Genomic DNA, 25,479 nt, shown 5'->3' with positions numbered 1-25,479 from the left:
ACAGCATGTGATGGAAAATCTGAAGGAGAATGTCCTTCAGTTCTTTTTCATTATTGCAAAGATATCACCTCACACACTGTTCACTGCATGTCAAGGTTATGTGCTGCAAGTGGCACACATCAGAAGGGAGCAATGGAAACATTAAGGGTTGCCTAGAAAATGCCATCTACAAGATCTGCTGAAGATGGTAGCAAAAGACTGAATTAAGCATTAATCTTCAGATACACAAGGAGGTCTCTGTGCGGAGGACAGAAATGACGTAATGGTCTTGGAGGGCAAGGATGAGCTTTACATTGCCTGCTATTAGCCAAGGGTAAACTCATTAAGGCTGAAATGTGTGTTGGGGCAGTTGTAGAATTTCAGCTGGTGTTAACAACTGCATGTCAGCAAATGCATGCTGGGTTTGGTACAGGTGTGATTTATCCTGCTATGGACTGACAAAGGAGCAAGTGGCCTCATGAACACCAGGCAGTCCTAGTGCTTGTCCTTGTCTTCCCAGCCTCTCAGTCATTGTGTACTGAGTCATGGGGAGAGCTGAACTCAGTATAGTTGGACTGCAGAGGTAGGAGCTTCAGAAGACAAGTAACAGGTTTAACTTTGAAAGGGAGACAATAAATAAACCCTGGGTTTTTTTTTTTAACTAGCTGATGTTAAATGGAAACCATGATGTTTTTCATTAAATGCCAATACAGCCCAAAGTTTCCATCAATCACATATTTATCTTTACTATGGCTGTCTAGCACCACTAGTGAGTGTTTTATGCTGACCTGAATGTGACTGAGAAGCCTGAAAAAGCAACACTGGCACTGTCAGTACTAGCTGCTCCAAAGCAGCCTGTCCTATTTCTAAGTGCAGTGTGGGGAACAGCTCATATTTTGCTCAGGTTGACAACTGCACGGCAGTTTTCCTGCTCTGAAAAAAGATTCTGTATTTCAGATGTGTTTAATGAACTGCTCTTTACTAAGGTTCCTCAAAGTATTGGGAAGGAAAAAAGAAGAAAAAAAAAAATCTTAGACAAGAGTTATTTAATGTACATGGTTTTAAAATCCTGTAGTGCATGAAAGGTGAAGTATTCACCTAAATGTTTGAGAACAGAATCACCCACAGCTCTCGAAAGCAAGTAAAAAAAGCTGAATAAAGAGTGCTTGAACAGAGGGAGGAGGATCCCCAATCCCTGGGGATTTGCACCTTGCAGAATGCTTCAGAACTTAGGGAAAGTCGGACTTTCCAGAGGCGTTTTGAAATGGAAATGCAGCGGTGTTTCGCCACGAGGAGGCTCTGTCGGAACGCGAATTGCACAGCACGGCCAGCAAGAAGGGAACGATGCATGGGTACCACGGGCAGGCAGACACACAGCTGCTCCAGACACCTTTTTCTCTTCCCTACTCAGCCTGTTGCCTTCCTCCTCCTCCAAATCTTTCACGACTGAAAACGTTTTAAGGCATCGGTTCCTAAAAGGATTGCCATTTTTAAATCCTACCAACTTTCAGGTTCCAAAACAGTGTAATTCTTCAACACAGATGCTTAAAGAATTTCTCTGCTGGAAGAATTTTACTAAAAAGTAAGTAAAACTATCTAAAGTGATAATACAAAAACATCAAAGAAAAGAGAATATTGCAGCTGGTCTACTTCTTGCTGATAATATATTAAGAAGATCGAATCCTTGAAGCAGTGCACCCACACTGTATTTCTGGCTTTTCCCTTGTATTTATGTGTGTGTGTCTGGCTTGAATGAAGTTTTCTAACATTTATAACAGCAATATTACTGCCTTTCAATTTTCTGGTAATTGATTCTGATTCAAATTTGCTGAGTTGGCTCTTAAAAGTACAGTTTTAAGAGTTGGGTTTTTTTTCAGGTCTTGGGGTGTTTCGCTTTTTGGGGACTTTTTGGAAGATCAGTGAGAGACAGGATTGCTTCTCCAAGAAGCAGCAGTAAAATAGACCAACATTTGCCCCACGTAGTGCAGTCCAGATGCCATCAGGAGCTTTTTGTAACTGCTGAAAGTGATAATAGTCAACAAATTTTGTGACAGCACCTGCAGCTGCATAGTGTATACCTGTTTTAAAACAAAGTGACAGTACATGCATGGGTTGCCGAGCTTTGTAGCTGAATTAAGGAAAAAAAACATAGAAGTCTACAAATTCAGTTAGTTTAGTATTGATCCAAAGTAAATAAACATCCCACTGACAAAACACACACCCTTCAATAGCACACATTTTCTAATTTGTTATTACGAGTGTGCGAGGAGTGTCTACTAGTTTAGGCAAAAAGCTAAAGGAAAGACAGAAAACAAGTATCAGCAAAATGCTGAATGTTAATACATAAATAAGAGACAACCTGTGACAATTCTGGTAGCTTGCAAACTATACAGACAGTACCAACTCAGAAGTTTCTGTATTTGTATGAAGCTTGTATGAATTAGAAGTTGGCATTTGGCTTGCTACCCTCGTTCAAATAACTGCTCTTGTCTCAGAGCCTGGACTTCCAAGCATGATCCACATCTTCCTCGCTGGCAAGGACCCCTTCTTCTCCAGAGCTCGTTGAAAAATTCAACACTGCTCCTCCTCAGAAGTCTGAAACTGAGAGTTCCATGTGCAAAGTCCAAAGGGTGTTGCACTGTCACAGACCCTTTTAGAAACTGAACCAAGTGCTCTCCTATACAGTTAATATTTGTGCCTGCTCCATGAAAACCTCAGGAATGGGTATGTACAAAGTAGAACAAGCAAAATAAGGGTTTGACTTACTGTTCATCACAGGTTATTATCCTTAAGTACTTCTCATTTCAGAGCAATCTGTGCAAACCCACATGTACTGCTGTTGTCCCAGTGCATGGGTGAAGCTTGGGCTGGAGAAGATACAGAAGTTGGTGGCTTGTTTCTAACATTTCTCACATGATCAAGGCATTCAAAATAATCTTAAACACACAGCTGTTCCTGCCAATGAGGAGAAGAGACCTTACTATAACTGTCTTATCACAGCACACGTGGGTCTTGCAGTACATGGTAGCTATTCTTGTGGGACCGTGCACTTACACATCAGTACACTGATGTTCCCTCTACTTACCTGAAAGCTCTTCAACAAATGACAAAAATAACCAGTGTGTGGTTTCAGTACAGGCAGGAAGAGTTCAATTTTACCTGTTCATACAAATCCTCAACTATTTCTCATCCCACATTGTATAAATTTACCCCAAGCTTAAAGACAAGGTCAGACTGCTGAATGTATTGAGCTTGCTAATACAAGAATTTTTAACTTTATTTTCATGTACAGTTTAATAATATATAGAGCATAGAAAATGGTATATTTTAAAGGCATATCAAGTAAAAAGAATATTCTAAAATATGTTTGTCCTGTTAAAACTCTTGTTCAAACTTTTTGGCATTTATTTTCTTGGTACTTCAAATATTGACATATGTTCTCTGTGTGGCACCATGTGCATGCTGCTGTTTGTACACTGAAGTGTGTGTGCTTTTTACTTCTAACTAAAGTGACAGAGCTTTTATTGTAGAAGTAAGCTGAGTTCATGTATATATACATCTTCATCTTAAATATTTGCTCTATAAATGACCTAAGCATTATTAAGGCAAGAAACTGAAGAAGTATCTCTTCAAGTCAGTGGCATTTCAGCTTAATTTACAGTGTTACAGAATTATTTTCTAGATATAAAATAGCTTGAATGCACATTTGTTTTAGAATTTCATCCTTAAAATTTCATGTTTGAATAAGACTAGCCAAACACCTAACTTACAGACTATCTACTTTCAGCCTTAAACCTACATCTGTTTATTTAAAACAAATCCTGCTTGCTAGCAAAATTCAGGTTTTGAATCTGAAATGTATTCAGCAAACAGCAGAAACACTTTTTTAAAAAGTAGGGTAGTAATGCCTGAAATTCAGAGTGTTCCCACTAAGAGGAAAAAGACTAACAGAACATTAGCATCATGCAAGACTGGGAAAGTGAGCATGCATTCACTCAGACTGATTTATTGTTTTTTTTAAAACTGCTGTTATTTTTACTTTTAATTTGCTGTTCTGCTTACTTGTCTAATTAATTTCTTGCCAGTGCTGTTGTGCTTTCTTTGCTCCCTAATAACAGTATTACTTGTTAGAGCATTCTAGGATGTTCAGGGAATGGAGATGGAACAGCATGACTCATTACTCATATCAGAGACAATTCCTATACAGTTCTGTGAGAACTCAAGGATGAATTACCTGCAGCAATGGGTCAGACTATCAGCTGCTGTGTAATAGGCTAAGTTATCAACATTAGTAGAGCTACATTATTTTGTAGTAGTAATTTTGTTCTACATTAAGTGTAAAATTTCATTTAAAATTCATTTATTTGTATTGCCTATATATTGGGTCAGCTGTAGTGAATATCATGAAATGAATACATGGTTAATGCTTTTACAAAGTCAAATCTACATTTTAACATCAAAGGTGTGACTAACCAGAAAAAGCCACTTTATTCCCCACCTTGGTCTCCAAACCCTGAAATCACCACCAGCCAAAGCCAGTATTATATTGTTGAGCAGTTAAATCTGGTATTACAGTAATTCTCTCACAGAATTATTGAAAAGTAAGAATCACCAAAAATTCTGAAAAACTATCCTGGAACTACTATGCATAATAGTTACACTCTGATTTCTTTAGTAAGAATTTTTATTCAAGTAAAATCCATGTAGGAAGTTAAAATGAATTTTGTAAAGGCCAATTTCCTAGTGAGCAGACACAGAAAAAGAAAAAAAAAAAAGCTTTTCTAAATTATATATTAGCCAACATGATATATCTAGCCAGATCCCAATGTAATAAACATATTGAGTTTGGCTGCAAAAAAAAGGTAAATTTGGTACTGCACAATGCAAAAATAAAGGGCTGCAGGACTTGAGTATCTTTCTGCTCAGACTACTCCAGTCCCAAGTTGTGCACTGAATTTCAAATTTGCTTGTAACTTTTCCTGCCAAAGGCTCTGTATGCTTAAATTAAACGTGAAGAAGAATAAAGAGAATCATTTGCAGGAGTACAAAAAGGAGTTGTTTACTTTTGCAAAGCAAGTGGCTTTAATAAAAGCTTGATGACACTTACTGCATGATATAAATAGCAGAACATTCGTCCTCTGCTAGAACAGCCACATTGAGTGCAGCTTTGGGCTTTTATACTTGTTTGCTTTTGCACCATGATCTTGGCCTCATTTTTCACTTCCCCTGTATTTATCCCATCCCAAGGGCTAGATCCAGGCCAGGAATATGCTTAGCATATTGCTTCCAAATTAATTTGCAAAGACTTTAATAGTAATCTGACAGAGGCCAGGAACTGCTTATGCCTAGAAAAGGGAATACACCATTTCACCACAGATGATGGTGAAATAAGTAAAAGAAAACTTGGGTCAGTCTTGCTCAGACCGAATGCCAGGCATTCCATTAAACCTGCTGTTGGTTGGCTTTTTTTGTATTCTGTTTCACATCAAGAACACAGTACATTTTTAGTGAAACAATACCTTTACTACAAAACCATGTAAATGATTATATACAAAATAGTTATTGGAATTTGGTTTTGTACTGTCATGACAGTAATAACTAGCTGCCAACATTTATTTACGTTTCCTTAATACTAGGTACATAACACCACTGATCAGAGTAAAGGCAAATGCAATCCAGGCTAAGACGAAGGAATAGCCATATTGGCCTGTAGAAACTTCAATGGCATATTCAATGCTCTTGTGCAGTTCTTCATGCCTATCTGTGTAAATGGAAGCTGCAATCATAACGCACAGACCTGGAGGAGAACAAACAGCAAAGATTAGTAATTTTAGATAATATCAGTATGTATAATAACCATCCACTGACTCTCATCTGGCAGCCGCTTCCAGCAGTGTCTTTTTGCACACACTTATTTTCCATCTGCAAACTAAACTGGGGGCATTTCAGGACATGCTCTCAGTTTTTTTGGCAGGGACTAAATTTTAAGCGTTGTTTCATATTCATGTAATTTGCAATGAACACAAAATGATACTTAACATCTGGATAGTTTTAAAGACTAACAAAAATTAAGGAAGTACCTGCCTGCAACATTTGCAGTTACTTAATTTGATCAAGATGCTCAGAATCTTAGATTCTTTCCCTAACAAATTTTTACTTCTGAGCTGTGATGTTACCCATGTTTCCACTGCCTAAACAGTACAGAATTGAGCAGTTCCATGTTTAAACATATATGCAGCACAAGCTATGACCTCCAGAGCCCTACAGAGTTCTCATACAGCTCATTCTTTTTGAAACCTTTTTCCCCTTCCCTTTCGTACTTTCATGTAAACATCATTAAAGTCACAAGTGTTGAAAAATCACTCACATGACAGGAGCTGGATAATAGAGGTTAACACAAATCTTTCTCCTTGCTTTAGACGGAAAAGTTGGAGAATGAAAACCAGAAATGCCACACAACAGAAAATAGTAGATAGGACCATGGAGGCCTGAACAGCCTGAATTGATTGATATTCTGCAAAAACAAAAGCAGCTTTGATTAAAAATAGTTATCCCCCCTTATCTATTCCACCAATGAGCAGAAGGGCAGAGCTACACTCTCTAAGCAGGAGTTCAACAGACATAGTAAACCAACTGTGCAAGCCTAGGGGGGTTCTTCACACTTTCTTTTTATTAATACAGCCAGTGACTTAAAGACTTTTAAAAGCTTTTCAGAAAACTGAATAAAACACTGAGACCATTTCTCACATACCACATCCTCCACTACCCTCTGTATGAAAGTGTATGAGGGTGAAACTCAATTGTAGGCTAAATTCATACTAGATTAGATGTGCCTGTGCATAATGGGATTGTCTCCCTGCAATATAGATATGACCTGACACTCGGACAGCAAAGTTACTACAGGGCTACGTGGCTCTTCATTTACCTATCTGAAATAGATAGTAACTGAAAGTGTGTGGGAACATAGTTAAAGTAACTCTTGAGAATAAAAAAATATTTTTTTTTTGGTGAAGCAGGGTAAGTTAGGTTGTACTGTATATTCATTCTTTGCATAGATATTAAGTACAATATCTATGTTAAAACTTCAGATTGTGTTCTCATTTTCTTTCCCTTTTATCCCCATGCCTGTAGAACAGTGTATTTATGTTCTTTTGAAGTTCAGTTCTGAGAAGCAAGTTACACCACTGCAGAGCTACCTTCAGATGTCTTCACCACTTCTACTTGATTCAGTACTTTAAATGTTCTTTGGCTCTTGCTCTTAATTGCTTATGTTTAGTCCCTCATATTGGGCTTTCAGTGTACCTAACAGTTCCTTCTGTTCTCCTATGAGAGAACTTGTAGGAACAATTAGCTTTTCCAGTTTTGAAGAATTTAGAAGACATGAGTAGTTATTAGAACATACAGGTTTTTGAACAAGTATATATTCTCGTCCCTGTAAATTTTATGTTGGTTTCCTCTATCTCCTGCTAAAGGAACTGAGACATATGCATGCAGAGATACTCACCTCTGAATTGATCAGTAATAGGTGTGCAGGTGCTATTATTTGTGATGCATGCACTCCAGACATCTGTAGAAAAATTATCTCCTACCCACCAGGCCTGCAAAATAAAAGTAAAGGTACATCCACTGGAACAAACATCTGTTCATTTTATTAATCTTTCAAACTAAATTTCAGATGTAATGGACTTAAAAGCATTTATACACGCTAGGTATCAAGAAAGAGAGGGCAAGAAATATTTGGAGATGGGATGGGAAGCCAACAGCATTAAGAACTGGAAAATACATCTGCAATCCCAGTAAAGAACTGAAAGCTTCAGTGCTCCTACTTGAGATCTAGGCTTGGGAAGTAGTAAGCAGAAGAGACCAGAGATCTTTCTACATTTTTTCTGATAAATTTGCACTGAGTCATGTACTGACCCCAAACTGAAGGCAGCATGTTATGTCAATCATCATCATGATCAATTTTGGAATAAAGGGTATTTCTTTATTCGTGTATCATTTTCATCTTAGACCCGTGTGAAGTAAGAAGGGGACTAGATGGCAACCCTGAAGCACAAGGGATTTTCTACTTTTCAGACAGAAGTTTTGGACATTCAAAGACTGCTCACTCCATAAGATACCCCAACAAGTTATAATTTGTTCATCCAGACCTTCTTTGGAATGTGAATTCCCTTAAGGTACAACACTTTTTTAACTCATGGGAAACAGCAGGGTAATAAACCAAGAAACAGAAACCCTGTTTACAAATTTTCTGGTTCCCGACACTCAATGAATTAATCTCAACTAAAGTAGCTGTGCTGTCAATGCGCAAATGCAGTTTGTGTACTGTGGCATCTGACTGGAATTAATAGCAATAAATTAAGATCTCACTGTGGTATTTCTATTTCAGTGTTTTAACATTTAATGCAAAATAGTACTACAGTGACTGAACAGATTTTTACGGTAGCCTGGGAAATGCTGCAACCTCTCTACACCAAGTGGCATTTCCTCAGGAAATCCACTCCAATTCCGATAGCTACCCAGGCCTCAGTTTTGAGTAGTTTCTGGAAAAATATGTCTTTTAAGTACGAGTCCTGGAATCATCAGCTGCTTAAAGAGACATACCAGAAACCCCACAGAATACCAAGCAGATTTGCAACAATACAGCAATAAGGACATCTGTGTATCACGACGGTAGCTGTACCCATCAGAGTAACACTGGATTACTGTGTTAAGAAAAAGCATTACCTTCTCAATAGCACTAAGCTGTTCATTCTTTTGCTGTCCAAGTGGAATAAATTATTTCTCAGCTTTGAAGGCTTTTTCATACTTTGAGAGTTATTTTCTTGACAACATAAAACCTATGAAAGTACTAAAACCAAGCAGAAGCTGGCTGCATAGTTTGTTACTGCTTAAAAGTAGTTAATGACACAAAGCAGAGTGCATGGTTCTGGAATTCTGTAATCTTTTGTATGTAACTGACCTGAGCTAAGAATAATTTGCCTGTCCACTGTCCTAGTTTTCTAAATATTCAAAGGAGCAGGGCAATAAAACTTGGTTTTAGTGCTTTTAATTAATGACCTACTCCAGCTTATCAACTAGTTGGCTGAAAAATAACATGTCAGTTCATACAATTTTGCATTGAAGAGTTGTGGATATTATATCATTTTACTTAAAGCATAGTCTTTGGAAAAACTATGGGATTCAAACCAGCTTCACAAGTGAGGTAAAATATTTCCAGTAGATTTTTTTTTTTTTTTTTTTTAATCCTAAAAGCCTGTGCACTCATTGAACCTGTCAGAGAAAGAACCCAATGCAGTTAAGAGTACCAATCACTGTGCCAGCTGTTTTGGAAATAAGTCATTCATATTAAAATGTAAACACTGGAAAGTAATCTTTTTCTTGTCACAAAAGTAATTAAAAGAAATTTGAAAAGAAAGCCACATGATTCTAAAACTTTGAGCTGAAATTGTTTCAAGTGAATGGAAACTAATTCATAGCAGAAATTATCCTCCTCTGAGGCTGGTTTGAAGAAAAGACACCAAATCTATTTTCAGTTGCATAATTTTAAGTGTTATATAGAAACTAACTTTAGGACAATATGATTTTTTTCTTATACAAACATTTGTTCTGGTAATAAAGTTGGTGGAAAACTTCTAAGGCTCAAAACACATCTAGAAAATTATCTGAAACACAGCAAGTAATAAAAGACTGTATAAAGCAAAGAAATAACTGGGTTCTTGAGGAACAAGAAGAAGTGACACTTACATTGTCAATAGTTGAGATGAACAACAGCGCTGCTGAAGTTATGTGAAATATAATAATGAAAGCCAGAAGAATCAACATCCTTGATGCGAGGAGTATTTAGTTTGAGATAAATCTGTTAAAAAAAAAAAAAGATTGAAAATGAGCATTCTTTAAAAGCTGCTAATTAACCAATTCATCATTGTACTACTTCATTGTGGCTGCAAGTGCTCAGTGTCATTGCAAGTGTATTTCAGAGCACAGTACCATTAAAGAGTTTGAAAGGTTGTATGTAGTTTGGCTGCAAGGCACGTATTCTTTCTCCAGAGGTAAAAGACTTCACTAATCATGTTTTATACCAGTATGACAGCTTTCTGTTTGTTACATGTGATATGTAGCTAGCACCACTAGCGTTTAAATGAATCTCAACTTGAAGCAAAGCCAAGAGGTGTGTTTTTATAATATGCAAGTGGGATGGCTGCAATGAGTAAACACAATTTTTTTTCTGCATGCTTCTCCAGCAGAGGTATAAAGCATTCTTTCATGTTGACTTTTAGAGAATTACTTTTCAAATGACAGACTCATTTGCATGTTATGCCAGAATTTCCACGGGCTTTTTGGTAAGGTCTTGTTTCAACCATGCTTTTGAAGTAGGGTGAACTGTAGATTTCAGTAGGATGCTGGTAGAACAAAATTAATTGTTTCATGACCTATCACCTAGATTTAGGAACTATGTTGTACCTTAGGCTTTGTACAGACTGTCCGTTGTTCATATAATCAGAAGATTTATCCATTGGTGAATGACTTAGGGCTACCATTTTCTCCAGTACAGAGTTAAATAACCAGTTAGCAGTGCAACAATTCAGTCATCTTCTGTTTAGTAACTTAATACTCTCTCTAGTGCCTTTATTATCTACTTACCTTACAAGGCCCATTTAATATCATTTCACATCTCAAATGAAAAAAAAAATAGGCATCTTATGCATAGTGGAACCACAAACATTTCTTGAACTGCAATCCCCAGCAAATCTATGAGCAGGTAATAGTTGTGGAAAACTACCATTACTGATCAACAGGAATGTGCAATTACCTGGCACAGCCATTATCTTTTCCTTATTGTATACAAAAGCTTTCCAGTTAACAGATGCTATAAGGAAACTCCAGTCTTGCAGATATTTTCTTTGCATTTATAGGGTACCACTCAGTAGCACTACCACTCATAATTACCTTATATATGCTTCTCTTCTACCTTAGCTTTGAAAATTTTCTCCTATGTCAGATGACCACATACTTGTAACACAGCAAATACATGGAAGAAAAGGCAATTATTTGAAGACTTCATTTTTTCATATCTAACCCTCTCTCCCTTACTGCTGTTTCTAGATTCACAAGCTATGTCACAAGTATGACAAGCAGTGCAGATGGAGTGTCTAATCAAATAAAAAGACTACTTTGACAGCATTTTCAAAGAGAATAGCTGCTCCACTGGCATTCTTATCAATCCAAAATACAACTATACTCTGCAAAACTCGAACAAAAAGATAATAGCATATAAACACGCTGAATACAGACTAGAAGTTCCAGATTAATCCTTCACTGTACACACTGCAGCATAACTTTTTGCTGCAGTACCATGTTAGAACGAGCAAAAAGCCAAAAAACATTAAAGTGCTTTTGAGATAAGGAAAACTGATTTGATATGCTTATTTCTGTATCAAACTTAAATGATTGTATTGGAAAACTAAGTCAAATCCTAAAACAGAGAAAGCAACTAGTCAAATTTTATTCCAATTTTCTCTGCTAACTTGCCTTTTCAATCACAACAAACAACAGAAGTAGTAAGTTCTTCCAAAGAGCCAACTCTGCCATATGAGTCAGGATCTTCTGAAACTAGCAGCCACATTCCGCTTCTGGAAATGTCATTCATGGCTGCCTACCGAGACTTTCTTGAATGAAAGGCAGGAAGAAGGAAAAGAAGATATCTTGTGGGTTTGTGTAATGCCACATCAAAATATCTTCACTGTAAAATGTACCAGTCTTCACACAGCACTCTCTTGTCTTGTGGTTAGGTTTTTTTTCAGTTTCATCTGTTCACAGATGGTATCTAAGCAGACAATAGTCATCTGCCATATAAGGAATGAGAATCAAACGGCACTGTATTTAGGCTAACAATGCATCTTATTACATGATGCATCATAAAATGAGACAGAAAAAATTAATTTAATTAAAGCCAATCTTGCAAAATCAAGACTTGCCAGCTCAGAACTTGCTAGTTTTAATCAATGCTAGTTTTTAATGCTAGTTTTGTTTTACTTCTTTCAGCCATAAAGAGCAGATTTTCAAACAGGGTGGATAAACACATACAGTAGATGAGGAGACATTGTATGTTTCTCCCAAATAAAGCCAAGATTAAATGAAAGAGCATTATGTTTTATTTTCACACACATGCACACACACAAAAAGGCAGTAAGAATAGCCTGATGCTTCCCAAGAACCTTCCTAAAAGCCATGTTTAGATAATCCCTACTAACTTGCTGGCAATGGCTCCCTTCCTGAGCTGCAAACATTAGCAAGGCTATAAACAGGTATGGACATTAAACACTCTGGGGGAGCTAGGCTAATTCCAAGTAATTCACATCAGGGAAGACAACAACAACTTCCTCCCCACTCCCAGAAGAGCACAGATAGATCTGCAGGCTTCAATCACTCCTGGCAACCTCTTCCTATGGACAGCAGGAAGGAGCGTAAGGTTCATCCCAGCCTGCATAAGGAATAATGAGGGAAGGGTCTTCCAGCTGAAGCCATACATCTTGGCACAGGAAGCACAGAGCAGCTCCTTCCTCTGAAGGTGCAGACAGCAAAGAAGCTCCTCCAGTATCTGCATTCCTCTCAAGGCAGAAAGACTTCATCTCTCAGCACACCCATAAGCAACCACTCCTCATTCAGTCCTGACAAGTCTGGGATTTAAAAGTTTATTTTGATTACTGAAGATTCTTCTACTCCCTGAACAAGAAGTTTTTCTTTCACTGGCTCTCTGAGGCCTGTCTGCATACCTCTCCCAGAAGCAGGCAGTAACTATCCTCTCTCATGAGCTGACAAATGACACAGTTCTGTTTTTTTCATGGAAACTTTCTGAGAACACTGTTTGCATTAGCATTCAGAATTCTTAAGATTTTAACTATTTGTTACTAACCTAATGCTTTAGTAGCTTCCTACTTCTGCATGCTAGCTGTGAGTCTCCCTGATTTTTATTCACTGTTCCTCAAGGGTTCTTTCCCTTCAGGCTCCCAATTGGTTCCAGTTGTTCCAGCAGCTGAAGCTTGCCAAGCCAGCAGCCTGCCACCTGGCAGCATGATCAGCATCTGCCTTCTGCCTCGTCTGCAAAATGGAGGACACCTGCAGGAACAGATCAGCCTGCACCACTGCTTAACCTGGCTGACCTAATTCTGCTCGGCAGAAGCACATATGCAGGTTAGATTAAAACTCTATCTTTCACGTTTCATTTACGTAGCCAAGAAGTTTCTTAAAATTAGTTGCTAATAACAACAAAAAATACCTTTTCTAAAAAAAAATCACATATATTCAGTGTTCTAATACTTGTATTGTACATGAACAAGAATCTACAACTACATTAAGAAGATGCACAGAAATGATCAGACACCTCAAATAAAATTTTAGTATCAATGTGTGATGTAATGGAGGATTCTATAGTTGGTTGTTTTTTTTAAATTTCCTATTTTTTTGCAGAATATCCTACTTACCCACTACTAGTACACGCTGCCATGGAAAGCTTTCTTGCTCTTCCAGGATTCTTACTCTCAAATTGTTCAACGTTTCCATTTTTGTCTCTTGATTATAGGTAACAATACTGGCATTGATCAGGGCCGTGACTGGGTAGAATCAATTTTAATTTCTATCATTTGAAACAATGTGCATTATGCTTTCTGGTTGAGGTGTTATAATTAGGTCCACTGCCTTGAGGCATGGATGAAGACCAGGATGGTGCAAAAGATATTGTTCATGTTCCCTCAAACTGGCTTGCTTTCTTCTAGCAGTTTTTACACACACACACACACACACACACACACACACACACACACACACACACACACACACACACACACACACACACACACAAGTTTTCTGAACCCATTATAGATCCCTTAGTAGAAGAGAAAGACCCACTCCTCACAGACAAACACGACAAAAAGACTAGGGGCCATGGACGCAAGTTTCAACAAGGAATGTTCCAATTGTGCAAATGTTTTTGATATATTCAATAAGCATGATTAAGTACGGGAACAGGGCCCAGAGGCTGTGGAATCTCCATTCTTGGACATGTCTGTAACTTAACTGAAGCAAGGCCCAATGCATCCTGAGCCAGCTCCCTGCTCAGAGCAGGACTGATGTGGAAAGAGTGTCAGAGGCCCCTCTAGCTCTGCTCTCCTGTGGTTCTCCAGCTGTCACAGGAAACCCCCACGCTCATCTCCAGCAAGGCCCTGAGAACAGAGCTGAGTATCTGACTTACTTCATCACATGCGACATTAAAAAAAAGAGATGTTGGGGTTGCGGTAAGAATGGTGTCGGAAGTCAACATCAATTCTTCAACTGTCAAACACAGCATCTCATACATAGCACATCACAAAGTATGTAGCAAGGCAGAAATGCATAGGTACGGCGGAGTTGAAATTGCATCCTACCACTGAATCCAGGAAAAATAAGTTATCAGAAACCTACTGATCACATCCACCCTTGCTGTAGCGATAAGGTTACCCACAAATGCTGTTAAATTGCAGGACACCAGTTTTACATACACATATGCATCTGTATATAAATATAGATTTAAATTACCACAAAAGAACCGTCCCTGAGTAAAAATCTAATGCTGCCTTATTTTGCAGAGGAAGGTTAAATGTACCAGTCACACTCATCTCTAATCTTCTCAGTAATACAGCATATTGGAAATGATAATTTGCATGTTCGTATTAGAGCCTGATGTGCTTTTCAAGAGGTGGCAAAGAAGAGCTTCTGCTATTATCTTCAAGACATGCAGAGACAAGAACTTTTTTTTTTTTTTTTTTTGAAACATGGTAAAACGATGTAATACACAGAACAACACAAGGGGGGAGGAAGGGAAAGCATTCAATCCATGTTTCCCAACATTTCTGTTCCGTAATAAGCAAACACATTACAACACTGACTCACTTCTCATTGTCTAACTCCTCCAAATCACTCCAACTTTAAGATAAAGTTTATCTTTATTGTCCAGCAGTATTGAGACTTGCCTACATGAATTTCTTCTGCTGTTTAGTACAGCAAGCAAGAACAAAATTAGCCTTGATAGCTCTCAACAGAAGGTTTTATCACTACCTTCCAGCCCAGATGTGATCTCTGCAACCCATGTTTTTCTTTCTTCCCATGTGGTTACACTCTGCTGCCAAGCTACGGCTCGTGTTTGTGCATACTTAACTTCTGCAACCAGAGCACCATGTACACAGCACAGTTTATCCTGCACTCATCTGCACTGAGAAGACCAGAGCTTATCTCATAATATGGTCTCTAGCTCTCACTTCCTAACATCATTTGTTTGTATCATACTCAGTTAAGTCCACGCATGTAGAAAATCTGAGCGCAGGCAGTTGTAGTGCATGTTCCCAGAAGCAGGGTGAGAACAGAACAGAACAGCTCCAGCTCTGCACACAGCATGGCTGAGGTGTGCAGGCTGCCAGTCACCCACAGCGGGAGTGCAGAAAAGGCACACCCAAAGCAGGGGCAGAGGATCTGGCCAAACAAGTCAGCATACCTGCAGCCTTCTGCCCTGAGATCTTTCACTGCAACTAGCACGGCAGGTCTTGGGGCCATCAATAAGAATTTAATTCAGCTGAGCTTTCTTGAGGTCACTGCTGTTAAACTGAATCAAGGCAAGCCTTAATTGCCAATTCTTCTGTCCCTAGGTGCTATAATTAAGACTGTATATGTAAAGTTAGAAGAAAAATCTTATATACTGGTCACATGAAAAGTCTATCATCTTGTGATGCATCATAAGATGTTCGGATTTACATGATTAAGTGCTCCATTCTGCTCAGAGCTCTTGTGCCACGTCTCATCGTGTCTCATGACAGAGACAGAGAACTCAGGAGTCACTGCATTACCTCTAACCCTGCCTAGTATTCTCTGGTTTATATGGAGGAGAGTGATACTGTAAACTTCTTTCATTTTCTTTTATCAAATACAAATTATTCTGTTTTTCTTTTGTGATTCTCAGAACTGGAACCTGAAGGGAACTAAGTTTAGACAGCAAAAGTAGCAAAAACTTTGAGAGTTTCAACAATGCCGACATATCAAACAACATAAACAACAAGAAATTCAGGAAATTTAACACAAAGAAAATAATTATACCAGTTGAAACAACCCACTCCAGTTTCATTATACTTCTGCCTGAGTTAATCAGGAACACCAGCATTACAAGACAATTACTGAGTGATATTCCCTAAAACAAGACAAATAATATTCAAACTCATACTTTGCCCCTTCAGGTTCTCTATGCTGACTACACATAAAACTGGGCAGCACAGTATCATTTTTAAGCTTGACTCTTTGCTAACTTGCATTTTTTCCAGTTATTTCTTTTTAAGCAGGAGAGTCCAGACTCCTGCAGTCACCTTTCCTCCCTTGCCACCATTCACTCACCATTTGGTGAACCAGTTACGTAAATTTTAGTGGTGCCTATTGCTTGTTCTCAACAGCTGCTCTTTCATTTTAGGGATTCTGGATTAAAACCTCAAGATGCCTAGAATATCATTTGCTTCAGGCTAATTCTTCTAATACCAGTTACACTTCTACACTTCTATTTTCAACCTTCAGTAGCTTATGAAATACTGGGGCCCAAGACTGTATTTATGTTACTCTGACTTTAGTCTGTGGTATCTGTACATTGCTCCACCACTTGAGTAATTCCTATTGGATTGCTTCCCTGCTGATATTGTTGCCACAGACTTAAGCAGGGCAGCTGGCATGTGCTGGAGCTGCTCTCCTGCCTGCTGCCATGTCTCTGTGCAACAAGTCTGAAATGGATAAGTGCATCCTTGCATCTGTCTTCTTTTTACCTGTATTATCAATGCACACTGGAAAAGAAAATAGAACTTAAACCACCTAATTCTATTTTAGACAATGACTTGGGAGCCTTACTTTAAAGAACCAACCTTTAAACATCTCACAGGACAGGAGTGTTAGTCTTGAAGTTAACCCTGCATGTAGATTTATAAACTGCATGTAAAGACTTTGCTGCTAGTAAACCCTCAAACACATATTGATAGCTCTGTGGTGTATGGTGTACTGTTAGAGATCACAAGTGTACAAATTGCAAAGAAAAATGAGTTTTCTCATTAAAATCTTATTTGTAAGAGTAATTCAGCACTTAAAAATACAGGTTTACAAACATTTGTAGTCTCTGCATTTATGTTCACATATTCTCCATTATCAGGGAACTGAATATATTGTAGAACTGGACAAATGCAAATTTATTAAATCTAACAAGATTCTAACTGTTTCTTTTTATATAAAGCCCATTAGGTCCATGTACTGAACATCTGTACGTAATGTCCATGTAGACTTGTTCTCAGACAGGTCTGAACTCTGTTTCTGTGGGTAGTAGTACCCCATGCAGCTACAACAAGCTACAATTTATTTAAGTAGTAGGTAGTAAAATGGGTAACCTGACTTGAAGGACTTTTTGGTCTTGAAGTATCTTGAAGGATCTCCAGGACCCCAGATGACCTATTAACCATGCTCGGGGGTAGATTTAAATTGAGACTTGTTTAATGCTCAGGTATTACATGGCTAATAGTCAATATGGAAACAGCAGACACTTTTTGAACCAGGAATCTCTTTAGCCAGCTAACAAACCTCTAAGTGCTGACTGGTTCTGGTTAGACCTCCACAAGACTGAATGGGATCATGAGAAGGAAGTGCAAGAAAGAGTAACAATCTGCACCGCAGATAGGCTCTCATACCTTCATACTAGAAGTTATAAGTATGCTCATTATGGAATTACATTTCTGGTGCTTGTTTGATATTGGACTTGGAATCAAGTAGGCAAAGTGTACTGCCAGCCCATACATAGTACAGATACCATAAGCTCTCTGCTCAGGAGCAGCATGTAGTGAGCCCATAAATTGGGAAGTTACTCAAGCTTGCAGTTCCTTGTGCTATCAATTTTATGTAGAAACTTCTCACTTATGCTTCCAGCTACTTTTCAAAGTCCTTCATCACAAAGCAGGGAAATCAGAAGGAAATGAAACAATGTTGCCCACATACAATGACTGAATGCAGGAAAAAATAATAAAAGTAATACAGCAAAAATGAATGGCTAGAGTTTACTCTAGTGGCTACACCACTTATGTCTTTTCAATTCAGTGGAAGAAAATGAAAATAGAATCACTCTCCAGACCTAGATTTTATGGTGCACGTGTAGCAGGCTGTCTTAAAATCCATGAACTTCAGCTGAACTAAGCCAGTCCATTTGTTGTATTTTGACAGATAAATACAGAGGCTTGGAGGCCAACTGGCAAGATACAGCATTGACTGAGTTTTTGTCCAACTTCCTTCAGGAGATCTTGTCTTGAAACCAAAGCCCCAAGGTCTGCTTTATCTGTGTCTTAATAAAGCCTTTTCTTATTATGGCAGTTAAGTGTTACATGGGACTGCCTGAAGAATAGTAAACTTAGAATGAAACCCCCCATCCTCTGCCTATCATTCACCTATACGTGAGGGGATCCTGAAGCACCATTTCAACTCTATATGAAACTATTTTACATTAAACCTTAACTCCTCTTCAGAAACCCTACTTGGCTACCAAAGGTAGAACAAAGTGTGCTTAGCTGTTAAGTCATCTCCCCTCATTAGATCTGTGCTATTAAGCCAGAACTTCAAAGACTGGGAAATTATAACCCTGCTATCCCATACATTTCCAATCAAAACCAAGAGGGGGAAAAAAAAAAAAAAAAAAAAAAAACCTGCAGCAAAATGGGCTAACTAACTGCTAGCTTTGAGTACCAAGAAACAAAGAAATTGATGCTTCTAATTTCTTAGGAATGTTTTTAATAAAGTTTTGACCTAGGAATGGCAGCGTTGCTGCCACTTCTGTAACCATGTCGGTCATCTATTTGCAAACAAGTTCAGACTGGGTTTAGACTTGCCCTACTACTCCTTTCACTATGACCTTAACTTTGCTGCTTAAACCACAGAACAAAGTCAGTGTGCCATGAAAGCCATTGTGGGCAGACAGCAAAGCAATCAGTCAGTGCCTATGGGAAAACACAAGCACAATGCCTTGCCACAGGGTGGGGAAGTGGCACTCATAGGGAAAACGAGCCTTCTGACAGCATACCTGAAAATCCTAAAACAGTCTTGAGCTTAAATGATTCAAGATAGAGTTATTCAAATACTCCAGAGGGGGGGAAAAAAAAAAAAAAAAAAAGAATGAGAAGCCCAACAGCCACCATGTGTTGAGAAGGTCATTTAGCAGGTAAAAAGCTGCCGTCACAGAAACCAGCTCCCTATGCTGGCGGACAAACCCTTGACTGCAGGTACATTTGAACAGCACTCTTTAAGCATTCATCCTTTCAAAACTGCTTTTTCGATGCTTTTGCATCTTCAGCAGGAAGACAGTTGTCCTCCTCAAACAGCGCAAAGCAGCACTTTCTTCACAAGAAAAATCTTTTCAATATTCTTCATTTTCCCTAAGACCACCATGTAACTGTACTTTTCTGCTGGGTAATCATAATCCAAGGTTTAAGACCATTCAGCACAATCCACGCTGGTGTAAGGTAGGTGGCTGAAACACCATCTCTTAATTCCCATCAAGGCTATTGCTTGTGTCTTCCACCATCTGTTCATCCACCTTCAGCTTATGCTGAAATAGTCACACGCCTTTGGAGAAATGCTAACAAAAACCTGTCTTTAATGAAAGATGTCCCATGGCAGCAATCTGTTGAAGAGATCTGTTGTACCTCAAGAGGTACACACTCTTTGGGAAAATCCAGCAGTAATGTGAAAGAAAAAACTGCTTGTATACTGTTGGTTTTGGTTTCTTACAAAATATGCATATATTCTCTTAACTTTCACAGAGGCATCTAAAAAGTACTACAAAATATCCTAAATTACATATAGGTTGAGCTTCCTAATATGCTTACAAAATGGGGAAAAAAAAAAACCCATACATTAGGATACACAGAAGGGAAAAGAATAATGTAACCTAAAGATGAGAACAAATAGCTATAAATCAGGTAGGAGCACATTCAGGATGGGTATAACAACTCTCAGAGCTCTCAGGTTCTTGGAGCAACCTCATAATCACCACAACAAGGAGAAGAAAAAAAAAAGCATGTCTTTTTATACTATATATGATAGAGTGTTAACCAAGGAGCAGGCCTGGGAGCCCAAAAGAGCCCTCTGGTTCTATACTCCTGCAAAAGGTTATCCCAGCAGTCTAGATTAGCCTTCCACGTTTTCTGCAGCATCTTTTTGCAGGATTGACATGGCTTTGGCACTCAGCAGAATTATCTCATAGTTTCCAAGAACTTCAGGTACTGCTGGGAACAAAGCCGACTGTTGGACTGTACAGTGGAGTAATAATAGAGTGATCATGGGATCAACAGCATGCAGTTCGCTTGAAGGCAGAACTCACTCTTCAGGTGGGCAGCAAGCTTCAAAGAGCAGTGAGGTCTGGCCTCGTGAAGGTGCCCTCAGGCCCCCACTCCTTCCCACATTCAGCAGAACTGGTCTGGAGCAGCCAAGCTCAGCACAGGCTACCAGCACATCCCTGCCTCCAGCCCCAGTGAGTGGGTGACCTCGTGGAGCTAGGCAACAGCACGGGAGCACCACTAAAGCTTTGCCAGCTGTAAGACGTGCCTGGGAACCCACTCCTGCAGCAAATAACTGAGCCAAGGTGTGGCCTGACCTCACCCGCACTCCATCACCACGCGGCCACATTCTGACACTGAGGCTGTCCCCGTTCAGTACCTGTCGGGACAAGGAGGCATAGACCAAGTGTAACACGAGACCTTCTCATCAGGCTGACAGTTTAAATGTGTCATCGGTCTGATCCAAGAAAAAGCAAAAAGAACAAAAAACAGAACGCACCTGCAGCATTAATTCTAGACAATAATAGAGCTCTGTGAGCAAATCTCAGAACCTGGGACTACGGGCTCCTGCTTATCCAAAGATTAATCCAGATACAACAGAACAGCTTGAGTGATTTATGTTGTTCCACCTAATTAACCAACAAACAAAGGCAGAAAAAGTCTGTCTTTCCAGATTGAATGCAATTCATTTAATTCAGTAGAAACGAAAGCTGATATTGTTTTAACTCTGGCAGATGCTCTATGGAAATTGCTAGCAATTAAACGTGTTATATTCACTGTTGTTAAAACTTCAAACTGCTTGTTTTGATTTGGCTATGACTTGCTCTGTATTGAAAAATTTCAGTTTTAGTTATTTCAGAGTTTACACATCATCTATCAAGAGTGCGAAAATATATCCCTATTGACTGTAGAGCACTTGGCTATAAAATGAAAAGAGCAAATTCTTCCTCTATTACTACTATTTTCTTTCACAGCAACATGGCAGCATACAACTGGTCTTAATACTCAACCAAGTAATCAACTTTCTGAAGGCTGTTTTTACATTCTAATTTGCAACCAGTGCAACTGAAAGTAAAGCTTAAAGATTGCCAAATGAATTTTATCAGCTCAGGAGCATTTCTAGCTCCTCTTCACTGCAGAGTTACATGTACCAGTTGGCTGCTTTTTTGCACTCTGGCTGCTCTCTGGCAACCGAGCCCAGCCAGCTCCTGCCTGCGTCAGCCTTGTTCTGCCCCACAGCCCCTCCTTGGCCAAGCTGGCAGCCTATACAGGGCCTGCTTCACCGCAGGCTGACCTCCCAGGTAAAGGCCTCATCGAGCATGCTAGCACATGATAAAATGGGCAGGCTCACTCTCTTTAGGCCTGCATTAGGATCTTCCTGCAGTCTCCAGACTACGGTTTGTTTTTGTGTTTGAATTACACTGCTGATTTGTTGCTCCGTGCATTGAGAACTGTCAGCCCCAGAGACCAAGTGAGTCTGTAAACTGACTGAAGAGCTCAGCAGCAGCACACACACCTCAATAGGGATATCTGGGTACTTTGGAAGGTCCCTTTCTGCCTGAAAGAAGGGTGTAAATTTCATGTGCCACTTAGCACCTGAAGTAGACACTCACGCTTTCTGTCTGTGTCATTCCAGACACCATATCATGTTTAAGAATTGGAGAAGTCACCCATAAATGTATGTCCCATAGCCATCTCTAAGGTGTGCCTGAGTCAGCCCACTTTCTGCCCAACCTACAGCCTCCTTTGAAAATCTCTCCACAGCCAGAGGGTTGTATTTTGAGGTCACACCCAAATTATGAGGCTTCATTTGGCATACACATACCATCATTAAACCTGCCCATGAAACTTCATAGACAAAATAAAAAGGTGTAATTACATTTTCCCCATTTGGTGAAGAAACAAGAATTCCTTTGATGGATGAATTCAAGTTATCAGGCTTTCCCTTGAATCCCACCCAGCAAGATCTATTTTCTGAAAATTGAGATGCTTATCCTCCCGATGAAGTCATGAACACTACCTGATGTACTGAGATACATTCTATAAAATTATCTCCTCTCTAAAATAGTAATGCTTTCAACAAAGATAGCGAATACAGAGCCCACACCACAACAATCATTAGTTTGCTTTGAGTATCCAAAAAAAAACAAACAAAACCTAACAAATGCAGAACAGCTCCATGAATGGAATTCCTAACTGCTGTGGCTTATGCTCCCCCCATTTTCCCTCTGAGACCAATGTGATTTCAGTAAGTGCGTTCCTTTCTTCTTTCAAATTTGTCTCCTTTTAAGTATTGAGTGAATTTTTTATATAAAGTGTTTGGTACACTTCAGGATAAATCACTTTCTTATCAGTTCTTGAATAATTCTTGAATAATTGCCTTATTCTGCCAGGTCTTCTTCCAACAGGAACATGGCAGCAGGACCCGGAAAGTGCATCTTCTGTTGGCTAGCAATACAAGTGGTCTTGTCCCCAGAGACCTACTTATCTCTTTAACTAAAAGCATTCTTGTAGTGATTTATGTGGTGGTGCCATTCAAGACAGAAATAGAACATGAAATCTAATTGGAAAATCAGAATATATACAAAGCACTAAGGTGAAAAGAAGTCCCCTTGTGCTGCTTAACACCTCATTTCTAAATGGGCTGGCAAACAGCATTAAGAAGAGACAAACTATGACTGATGTAATTAGCAAGAACTGAGGAAGGCCTTGCCCTTCTAAATATCCAAATGGGTCTCCTCAGTACAACATTCTTCTGATCATTCTAAGAGCTTTAAGCCCAAGATGGGAAACAACCCTGAGATAAATAACACCATAAAGGAAAAGTCATGAAAATGGAAGAGAAAGACACAAAACAACTGTGAAGCAAGAGATGCTAATAAGTCATGGGGCAGCAAATGCATTAACCAGCAGTGGGTAATAGATGAAGCTGGTGATGTTGATTTCATTTAAGCTGTGTTTGCCAGAAAGAGTAACTACAGCATCTGAGAATTGCAATAGAACTCATCTGAGAGCCTCCAACCTTGACTGGCTCTGTCTGCTGAACAATTTCCATTATTAGCAAGAGCTTTAAATCTGTGTAAGCAAATAGAATACAGTGTCTTTCCTCCCTGGCAGATCCACAGCATAATCAACACTGTTCAGGTGCTTACAACAGAAGTTCTTCCAGAGACCACAAATAAAGAATACACCACCAGCAGTGTCTTGTCTACTGGTATTATGTTGTTTTTATTTTAAATTATACCAACAGACTGTTTTCCTTCCCAAACAAGTATGCTAACAAGAAACTGGTCATCTTGCTACAGATCTCATGATATAACTGTATTTCACTTTAAGTTAATGTTGATGACTCCCCAGCTGGCAGAATAATTCCTAGTTTCATCAGAATAAACCTGGCAGGTATGCAACTGACTCGGTAAATCCATGTCAGCCATGCAGTTGATATGATACAAACTATGCACAACTGTATTCAGCATGAAGGATCAATCTTTCTCCAGGTACCCATTCTCCAGATCGATTTTACAAGTTCACAAACAAGTGTAGAGGACAGCACCTCAGCTTACTGCCCTCATAAAGTCCATGCCCAAGTACCCCTCATGCCCAGGCAATGCTGCTGCATGCCCACCTGCAGCCACCTGTCATCCCACTGCCAGCAGGGCTTTTCTGAGGAGCAAAGCCTTCAAAATCAAAGCAAGAGAGCAGATAAAAGAATCACAACATAGCACTTCATTTAACAGAAAAAATATGTGCTTGGCAGGAAAGAAGGCTTATTTTACATAGCTAACATACCAACACTGTATGTATGGAGTCTGAAAGTAAAGGAAAAGAAAGTGTTCTTTTTTTTTTTGATGGAGACCAGCAATCCTAGCTGTTTATTTTCAAAACTCCTACAGAACTCCATGGAAATGTGCCTAAGAGAACAGCTATTCTTAAGAGTTTCTCCACACACCTGTAACGAAGTCAGATGCTTCTAAGACGCTCAACTGCAACAATTACTCATCATTTAGAAAGTATTCCCAAGGGAAAAATATATACATACAAAAAAAAAAAAAATAATCCAGCACCATGTGAACAAGTTAAGCTGCCAAGAGCTTAACGAGGAGGCCGACCTGCGGGTTTCTCGGTGGTAGCAGGCTGTAAGCAGCGCCGGGGAAGCGAGCTGAGGCAAGGAGGCAGTGGGAGCTCTTCCTGGAGATGTCCAAACAAGGAGCTGACCTCCACAACTGCGTAATGAGAGAAACCCGCCTTGCTGAAAGCCGCCTGCCCGGGGCGGACACCGAGCTCCGGGCTGCCAACACCGCCCTCCCGGTGCCACGGGGCTCTGCGGCCACGAACGGCCCCTCTGAGAACATCGGAGCGGGTTTTTGAAACCGTGGTTTGACTCAAGTGGGTAAAAAAAAAAAAAAAAAAAAAAAAAAAAAACACCAAACACCTAAAGCTGGCAAAAAACAAACCACAAACCGAAGTCCGCGCCGCGTTATATATAAAAGTTCTTCCACTAGGGGGGGTTCGGCTGCCAAAAACAATCAAGCGTTACTGTAGTACACGCAAACTCCACTCAAATCACATCAACAAAGAAAAAAAGAAAAAAGAAAAAGAAAAAAGAGGGGGAAAAAAAAAGAAAGAAAGAAGAAAGGACCCCGAGCAGAAGGCGAACTCAGCGCGGGGCGGCTCGAGACATCGCGGCCGCCCGCTCCCCAACGCCGCCGGGGCCGCGCGCCCCAAGCGAGGAGCTGAGCGGGGCGGCGGCTGCTCACAGCCGGCACTGCAAGCGGCGGCAGCCGGGACCGGGTGGTAGTAAGCAAAGGCCCCCCCCCAACTTTTTGATAGACATATAAATATTTTCTTTTCTTTTCGGTTTCTCCGTCCCCTCGCCGGCACAGCCGCTCCCCCCGCATAGCCCCGCGCCCCCCCCCCACAGGCCGCGGTACTCACGGTGCGCGGGGGCCGGCGGAGCTCTCCGCGACCGTCTGGCGGCGGGGCTGCTCCCGCCCTCCTGCAGAAGTGATGTCAGACGAGGACTGGGTGTGGAAAGAAAATAATTTTCAAAAGTGCCCCTCATCCGCCTGTGGAGGCAGAGGTGCGTGTGTGTATGTGTGTGTGCAGAGGGAGGGACGGGGCGAGCACGGGAGAA

At 39.8% G+C, this 25,479-nt stretch overlaps 1 protein-coding gene across 3 annotated transcripts; it reads right to left on the bottom strand.

The window, feature by feature from the left end:
* Positions 1-3,225: 3,225 nt before the first annotated feature.
* On the bottom strand, positions 3,226-25,463 carry EMP2 (epithelial membrane protein 2). Of its 3 annotated transcripts, none has more exons than XM_085237610.1 (5): positions 25,281-25,463; positions 9,727-9,838; positions 7,484-7,577; positions 6,347-6,493; positions 3,226-5,776 (listed from the first exon to the last, which is right to left on the bottom strand). In XM_085237610.1, the coding sequence occupies exons 2-5, from the start codon at positions 9,802-9,804 to the stop codon at positions 5,592-5,594; spliced, it is 504 nt and encodes a 167-aa protein (XP_085093736.1). In that variant the 5' UTR covers positions 9,805-9,838; positions 25,281-25,463; the 3' UTR covers positions 3,226-5,591. The 3 variants fall into 3 exon arrangements, with proteins under 3 accessions (XP_085093736.1, XP_085093738.1, XP_085093737.1); XM_085237612.1 differs by lacking the exon at positions 25,281-25,463 and adding an exon at positions 24,455-24,582; XM_085237611.1 differs by lacking the exon at positions 25,281-25,463 and adding an exon at positions 24,295-24,435.
* Between the last annotated feature and the right edge of the window lie 16 nt (positions 25,464-25,479).

Source organism: Meleagris gallopavo, chromosome 16 (genome assembly GCF_905368555.1).
Source record: "Meleagris gallopavo chromosome 16, MGAL_WU_HG_1.1, whole genome shotgun sequence".
NCBI classification, from domain to species: Eukaryota; Metazoa; Chordata; class Aves; order Galliformes; family Phasianidae; genus Meleagris; species Meleagris gallopavo.
This window is presented reverse-complemented; position numbering and strand designations above follow the sequence as displayed.

Bases quoted from the DNA above. Each gene is read 5' to 3' on its own strand.
- EMP2 (XM_085237610.1), bottom strand. From the start codon at position 9,804: ATGTTGATTCTTCTGGCTTTCATTATTATATTTCACATAACTTCAGCA. The intron at 6,494-7,483 runs GTGAGTATCTCT...TTGTTTTTGCAG, and splicing joins TATTACTGATCAATTCAGAG to AATATCAATCAATTCAGGCT. The intron at 5,777-6,346 runs GTGAGTGATTTT...GTTCTCCTCCAG, and splicing joins TATTATCCAGCTCCTGTCAT to GTCTGTGCGTTATGATTGCA.